At 38.2% G+C, this 8,572-nt stretch overlaps 1 protein-coding gene across 1 annotated transcript in view; it reads right to left on the bottom strand.

Annotated features, from left to right (window-relative positions):
- Positions 1-447: 447 nt before the first annotated feature.
- Positions 448-8,572, bottom strand: part of CEP126 (centrosomal protein 126) — a 45,705-nt gene continuing 37,580 nt past the window's right edge. The window contains 5 exon segments of the mRNA XM_063338363.1: positions 448-584; positions 4,172-4,236; positions 6,681-6,890; positions 7,425-7,512; positions 7,809-7,915. Of these exon segments, the coding sequence (XP_063194433.1) occupies positions 480-584; positions 4,172-4,236; positions 6,681-6,890; positions 7,425-7,512; positions 7,809-7,915 (575 nt within the window). The 3' untranslated portion in view covers positions 448-479.

The raw sequence follows: 8,572 nt of genomic DNA, 5'->3' as shown, positions 1-8,572 counted from the left end.
GAGTAAGGGCAACACCCAGTCTGCAGTAATTTGCAATACAGCCACCAATATAAAGAGAAAAGGTGAAACTCCACGTATTATTTAGCAATAATCAAATCACTTTTAAAATATATCTTTTATGATTGTAACAGAATCTATTAGCGAATCTTAAAAAACTGGAGAAGTTAGGAAAGTAGTGTATACATAATCTAAATAATAAAATATTTGTTTTCCTTTCACTCTAATTACAGGCACAGGAAATTTACACAATCAATGCAAATGCTAAAAATGTGAAGTATTTTCATTCTTTTAATTTTACAACACAGTGCATCATAAAAAAGACTTAATTATCCTAAAAATGCTTACCAGTCAATTGACATTCATTATTTGAGCTACCGCTTTCATCTTTATTTTGTTGCTAATTTTATAATGTCAAATAGTAGATACATTATATATAAAGTACCTAAAGCTGTAGTATCCTGGAGCGGATAACGTCAGTATCACCTGTGCAGCTGCAGTCGATTGCTAACTGAGGCATTCTGGTACTGCTGTGAGGCTTTTGTAGTGTTCATCACCAAAGGGGAGGATAGACATTGCTGAATACTCTAGAATAGAATGGAGAATAATGAGGTATACATGTACATAAACAGAAATGCCATTGTGTATAATATGACATTCCAGAAACAACATTTGAGGACATCATGTGATTTGTTTTCTGTTATATAAACAATTGTGCTCCTTCATCTGGATTTAGAGGTTGGTATTACAGGGTACAGTGTCATTCCCAGAATTACTGAGTGAATATCCATCCTTCTTGAAGAAGTAAGGAAGGGGGTTAGTACAACTGCCACCTTGGACTTCTGAAGGTCAGACTTTGACCTGATTAGGAGACGGTTGACAGAGTCCCCTGGGAGGCAGTCCTGAAGGGCAAAGGAGTCCGGGAAGGCTGGACATTCTTCAAGAAGGAAATCTTTAAGGTGCATGAGGTGGCTGTCCCCACGTGCCATAAAACGAGCTGGTGGGGAAGAAGACTGGCCTGGCTAAACCGAGAGCTTTGGCTGGAACTCAGGAAGAAAAGGGAAGTTTATGGCCTATGGAAGGAAGGACAGGCCACTCAGGAAGACTACAAAGATTTTGTGAGGCTATGCAGGAAGAAAATTAGAAGGGCCGAAGCACAACTACAACTTAATCTGGCTACTGCCATAAAAGACAATAAAAATGTTTCTATAAATACATTAACAACAAAAGGAGGACTTAGGAGAATCTCCATCCTTTATTGGATGTGGGAGAAAACATAGTGTCCAAGGATGAGGAAAAAGCTGAGGTACTTAATGTCTTTGCCTCAGCTTTTATTAGCAAGACGCCTTGTTCTCAGGGTACTCAGCACAGAGCTGGATGACAGGGATGGAGAGCAGAATGAAGCCCCCATAATCCAAGACGAAATGGCCAGTGGGCTGCTACACCACTTAGATGCACACAAGTCTATGGGGCCAGATGGGTCCACCCGAGGGTACTGAGGGAGCTGATAGAAGTGCTCACCAAGCCATTTCTCATCATTTATCAGCAGTCCTGGCAAACTGGGAGGGTCCCAGCCCACTGGAAGGTAGCAAATGTGATGCTCATCCACAAGAAGGGCCACAAGGAGGATTACAGGCATGTCAGTCTGACCTCAGGTTATGGAGCAGATCATCTTGAGTACCATCACACAGCACATACAGGACAACCAGGAGATCAGGACTAGTCAGTATGGGTTTATGAAAGGCAGGTCCTGCTTGACTAACATGATCTCCTTCTGTGGCAAGGTGACCTGCTTAGTGGACAAAGGAAAGGCTGTAGATGTTGTAAACGTAGACTTTAGTAAAGCCTTCGACACTGTTTCCCACAGCATTCTCCTGGAGAAACTGGCTGCCCATGGCTTGGATGGGAGTACTCTCTGATGGGTAAAAAACTGGCTGGATGGCCAGGCCCAGAGGGTGGTAGTGAATGGAGTTAAATCCAGTTAGCAGCCAGTCACAAGTGGTGTTCCCCAGGGCTCAGTATTGGGGCCAGTTCTCTTCTTTAATATTTTTATCAATGGTCTGGACGAGGGCATTGAGTGCACCCTCAGTAAGCTTGCAGACGACACCAAGTTGGGTGGGAGTGTCAACCTGCTTGACACTTGCTAGGATGGCTCTACATATGTATCTGGACAGGCTGGATCAGTGGGCCGAGGCCAACTGTATGAGGTTCAACAAGGCCAAGTGCCAGGTCCTGCACATGGGTCACAACAACCCCATGCGACGCTACAGGCTTGGGGAAGAGTGGCTGGAGAGCTGCCTGGCAGAAAAGGACCTGGGAATGTTGGTCGACAGCCGGCTGAGTATGAGCCAGCAGTGTGCCCAGGTGGCCAAGACGACCAACAGCATCCTGGCTTGTATCAGCAGTAGTGTGGTGAGCAGGACTAGGGAAGTGATTGTACCTCTGTACTCAGCATTGGTGAGGCCTCAACTCGAATACTGCGTCCAGTTTTGGGGCCCTCACTACAGGAAAGACATTGAGGCACTAGAGTGAGTTCAGAGAAAGGCAATGAAGCTGGTGAGGGGTCTGGAGAACAAGTCTTATGAGGAGCTGCTGAGGGAGCTGGGGTTGTTCAGCCTGGAGAAAAGGAGGCTGAGGGGAGACCTTCTTGCTCTCTACAACTACCTGAAAGGAGGCTGTAGCGAGGTGGGGGTTGGTCTCTTCTCCCAAGTAACAAGTGATAGGACAAGAGGAAATGGCCTCACGTTGTGCCAGGGGAGGTTTAGATTGGATATTAGGAAAAAATTCTTCATAGAAAGGGTTATCAAGCATTGGAACAGGCTGCCCAGGGAAGTGGTTGACTCACCATTCCTGGAGGTACTTAAAAGACAGGTAGATGTAGTGCTGAGGGACATGGTTTAGTGGTGGACTTGGCAGTGTTAGGTTAATGGTTGAACTTGATGATCTTAAAGGTCTCTTCCAACCAAAATGATTCTATGATTCTATAGTTCTGTGGGTTCTATAGGATTCTATGGTAGGACAGGCTATGAAGAAAGTCTCAGAGAACATACAAGGTCAAAAATGCTTTAGTAAAACACAGTTAGATCCAATAAAGGTAACTATACTACACTAGTTGCTGGAAAACACAAAATTTACATGCTGTTAAGCCATAAGAAATTAAATTTGTAAGATAGGAGGCAGAAGAGAGGAAGCTGAGGTTCCAAGTCGCACCCACTACTAGGATTCACTAGAAGAGAGGTAATGATGTGCTCTGTGTTCTTTCCACTGTCCCATTTTAAAACCAGGCAATCATTTTGAATTTAGGAGCCTGGATACCGTCTGGGGTTTTTCAGTCTCAAACTCAGATGGCAAAAGCCTTCTTAATAAAGAGTATTTTCTCTAACATTTTTGGTAACATTTTATCCAGTAAAGTATATGAACTATGTGAAAGTATATAAAGGATGTGAAGTACACAGGCATCTGTCTATAGTTTTTCCTCAGTACAAATATATAGTAAAGGAGGAGACTAATAATACAGAATTATAAATACTAACTCCTGCATTATAAACTGAACATTTGAAATGTAAATTTTGTACTTCAGACACTCATCTGCCTGTTCGGTTCTTTATATTCCAGCTATCACGATTATTTTGCTTCAAACTGACAAGGTCTAGAATATACGAAAAAAATACACTTATTGAAGAAAGGTAGTACCTATCATCTATAGAACACAGCATATCTGCAGTCAAAGCAAGAATTCATTGAATTACCAATTATTTTATGCAGTACCATGCATCATTCCCCCTTTCATCTCTACGTTATTAAGAAATACAAATTAATTATGAGCTATATATAGTTCAAATCGACCCTGCTAAATTACTATTCCTTAAAGGTTCTTGGAACTTCCTGGACTTTGCAAGTGTCTTCAGATTCCAAAAGGAAAATGAAACCAGAGGATGAGGCAGTCTGGTAAAGCCTGTTTACAGTACTATAAAAATTCATATGTGTATTTTTTTTTAGATTTTTTTAACATTTTTTTACATACATACACATTTACAGAAATCAAAATCTGAAAATCTGTCAAGCCAGTGAATAGATTGATGTCAATATTTCCAATTATTTCTTTTTCTGTAAAATAAGCCATGAGATCAATTTGTAGGAACTAAAGCTGAACATATTTAAATTAAATACTTACTAAAGGGGTGATTAGCTGCAAAACATTTGAAGCAGATGGGTTTCTGGTAATGGCTTCTTGAAGATCTAAAAATTGCATGAAAGCGTATCATAAATATTATGTAAACCAAGTACCGCAATAGAAATGTGATTCACAGTCAAATATTCAACACAAAACTTCCGGAAGATTATGGAAATGTAGTTTAATTGCACTGTTCTTTTTTCTCCTACCAACAGCTGCTGAAGTGTATGTCATATCTGTATTTTTAAAATTTGCAGCTAGATATTATCATCTGAACAAAAAATTCAGTGTCCATAAAGAAATCTAAAGCTAGAAAAAAGAATGCCAGCTACTCAAAGCTGGCAACAAAAATTCCAGACTTTGGTTAGTGAGTGACTAACTGTTATTCATTAAAAAGACTGCTGTGAATGCACACAGTTTTAGTTGCTTAATTTGGTAACATGTGAAAACAAAGCCAAAAAAAGGGGTTCAAAAAGGTCACTGTTTAAAAAAAGCAATGTACTTACATGACATGTGAGTACTTACAACACTTTATGCACTTACTTACAGGTACCAACTTACATGTACTTACATGTCCTATAAGTCTACCTGTAAAATTCCCCAGCTTCTTGTTACCAATTTTAATCCCCAAATAATTAGGCAAGCTAATTACATTTCTAAGATACATACATATATATGTATTACAATCATTTGCAGTTTCTTCATTTGCAATCTGTTAACTCCTATGATTCTTTCATTGTTTCTGTCATATTCCTTATGTACTTTTCTGACAGTTTTCAAATTTTTCCTTTTCACGCTTTGCAAACTTCAGCTTTCTTGCTCCCAGTTCCTTTGCTGCGTTTGCCTTTGCTCCTGTTTCTTTGTTATTTCTCTGTTATTTATACAGCAATTTATTTTCTATTTTCTTGTATTTCTCTTTTCATATCTACTTGCTTAACCCGAGCACATCATACTAAATCTCCTCTCTGACAAAAGACAGAATTCTTCACTTCTATTTGCCTGGAAGCAATATCCATGAGGTACATACAGTAAAATGAAATTCTGAAGCACTGTTTGATGGGAGCAGGAATTGTAAGCCACAGCTGCAGAAAGTTTCTAAGCAGTTGCAAAGGTCTTTTATTCTGCTGTTGCAGTTTACAGGAAACTGAAGCCTTTTTCCTCAAAGTCAAGCAATCCACCAGTTGATGTAGAAATGTATGGATAGTGTGCAGGAGCTTAATAAGCTCTGCTTTAGTTTGATTCCAGTCAATAGGGAGGTAAATGTGGGTAACCTGATCGTGAAATGGTGCAGTCCACAAGGAAAAGAAGTAGAATAGTAAAATAAAATCAATGGACTTCAAGAAAGCAGACTCTTATAAACTCAAATAATTGGCATGTAAAATTTTATATGAAAAAAGTCCAAGGAAAATATAAAATTCATGAGAGTCGGCAGTTCCATAAACAGCAAAAATGTCAAGCAGAATTTATTCCAATGATATGGAAAGCCAGGCAGTCCAGTGAAGAGACCACAAGGTCCCCATTGATTTCAAATACAGAATGGAGCACACAAAATGCAAAAACTATGTCAAACTAATGAGAATTTTTATGGAAGACCCGTATGATCATGTTGGTCAAAGCAAATAGTAACCATTGGATACAGTAGCAAGAGACCCCAAAAGTAAGTTTGTTCTACGAGTATGTTAGTTATAATAGGATGACGAATGAAAGTGTTGGCTAACGAATCACTGGAGAGAAAAATATATCAAGAATGAGTACAGACTTTTATCCCCACATTCTTCAATGAAATGTCAACTGCAATGCGACAGCTCATATAAAAAGCACTTCTTAAAGCAGGTAAGAAATCATCCTGGGATACAAAAAGAATAGGTTAGGGAATGCTCAAGTAAGTTTGAGATTTTTAAAGTAGTTGTGCAAGTGATATTCACATAAACATTCAGATTTGGCTGCAGCAATCTCAGAACCGTATTTGTGATATGGAGAAGAAGAGGAACACCCTAAAAGACTAGAAGAAAGGAAATGAAAAGCCATTCATTATAAAGGGCTACATTTGCAAAAAAATATAGGGTGTATAATATAAAGCGTAATTACTTGCAAAAATAATTGCAAAAAAATTAAGATGGATAAACATTGGAACAGATTCCTAAGTGAGGCTGATACATCTGTATCTTTACACTTTCACTTTAAAGAACAGTTTTGACAAACATCTATTAGATACAACATCTACAGTTGGGCTGAGGCAGTTTCTGAAGGCATCCTGCAGTCACATTTTGAAATTTTTTTTTGACCAAGGCAAAGTCACCATTATTTTAAATTAATTTCATTGACTCTAAGAAAGGTTTCATGATTTTGATTTCCTGTTTGCTATATTTAGTAAAGAATAATAAGAATAAAATAAGAAGAAACATATTTCTACCACAGGATTCACGTTTTTAATCCAATTTAAGCCATGACAACAAATATAAAGTTACTTAATCACTTGATGTGGGATCCTATTTATTATCAAACTTACTTTGTAGCCTTTGATTGAGACGATCAAGAGACTGGAAAATCTTCTGTTCTTCTACTGAAAGTGCACTCGTGCCTAGACACGGAGCCCTGTTGAGCAGTGAGGGCTGGCTGGCTGGTTGCACATTTTCCATAGCTGCCAGGATTTCACCTTCTGAGGCTGGTGTACTTGCTAGTTTTTCTGCCATAAGAAACTGAACAGTGCTTTCTGAAACTGAAGAGATTACAGGGGTAACTTCAAATGAGAAGAGCTCACGACATTTAAATATGCTGCTTGTTTTCATTACTATAGGTCTGTGAAACCCACAAAATGCACATTAAAAGATCAACAAAGTGGCAAAGTCAAAAAGCACGACATGTTAGAAAATGCCATAATTCAGATCACTAGTGCATCTTACAATTGGCACCACAGCAAGTTCTACTGGGTTCAGAAACATATAATGATAGCAAGCAATACCTGTCCCTATCATAGTTATGTATGATACATCCAGCTATCATACAGTTAAATACAAACAGGAATGGAATGAAACTTGAGTATATGTTGTAGTGCATTTATAAAACCATCAATATCGTGACATATGACGCTATATCTTACATTTCCGTGGAAAAAAAACAGGTCTAGACAACAAACTACCCTTTCTTACTTAGAATCACTGATGCCAAAACACAGAAGTGATGTTACGCAGTGGATGTATTAGGTCACGACTTTATGTATAATAAAGAATTGAAGTGAGATGTGGTACTGTACCTTCATCAGACTTATAGGTGTTATTCCTATTTTGTACTGGATCAAATGCAGATTGAACAGGACTCAGCTCGACGGTACATAATGAATTCTATCAAAAATATTGTAAGAATATTTTAAGTGTAATTTAAGGTAACTATACTACTTTCTGAACATTTTTTATTTATTATTTCATATTACTAAATGTTTTCAGGTGCAAAAATATTAGTGTATATTAATACAGTGATGTATTCGAGTTGGTTTTATTCTTTTTATTAGCAGTGACAGCAAGCTGACTAAGCACATTGATTCAAAATTGTGTGACGCTGAACAAATCTTTGATATTCCTGAAACTCTTTCCATTTTGAAGAGAAATAAGCTTTTTTTTTAATAGTATTTAATATTTACCTGTGCATGATAAGTAGGCTTCCATCTTTTAGAGGCTACACTTTGTCTTCTGTGTTTATTTTCATGGTTGTCAAAAGCCTGCTTTTGTCCTGTAACAGGAACAACACCTTAAATAACAGGCATGCAAAAATAAACCAAAAATGTGTAAAAACATGATAAAGATAGTAGTAACAAATCTAACAATGGTGAGTAAACATCTCTGTCCAAATTTAGATGCTTACCTTGTATATGTTTACATCCGATCTCGCTGAATGTATTTTCTGATAGTAAAAAGATAGAAACAGGCACTTCTAAAGCATATTTAATTTCGTGTTAGCATAGGACTGTAAGATACAGATGTGGATCGTACGTGGACATTTATAAGCAGGTTAAGTGAAACCCCACTTTGAATCCCTCATAACAAAGATGGTCTGTACAATGATACAAGGTGGTCTTACAAAGTAAGAGGGAGAATGAACAGTGAACTATGACATAACAAATAGCACATAATGTACCAAAAAGTAATGTTTTGCCAAGATGCTGTGCCTTATATCTTAATGGATTCAACTTTTGTTAAGATTGCATAGCACCGTGCAGAAAATGTGTAATGGTTCACACAGTTTATTTGATTCACAGAATCCCAAAATGGTAGAGGTGGGAAAGGATGTCTCGGGATCATCCAGTCCAACACCCCTGATTGAAGCAGGGCCACCTAGATCTTGCTGCCCAGTACCATGTCCAGGTGGCTTTTGAGTATCTGTAAGGATAGAGACTCTACAAAGTCT

This window comes from Chroicocephalus ridibundus, chromosome 1, assembly GCF_963924245.1.
Source record: "Chroicocephalus ridibundus chromosome 1, bChrRid1.1, whole genome shotgun sequence".
Lineage (NCBI taxonomy): Eukaryota > Metazoa > Chordata > Aves > Charadriiformes > Laridae > Chroicocephalus > Chroicocephalus ridibundus.
This window is presented reverse-complemented; position numbering and strand designations above follow the sequence as displayed.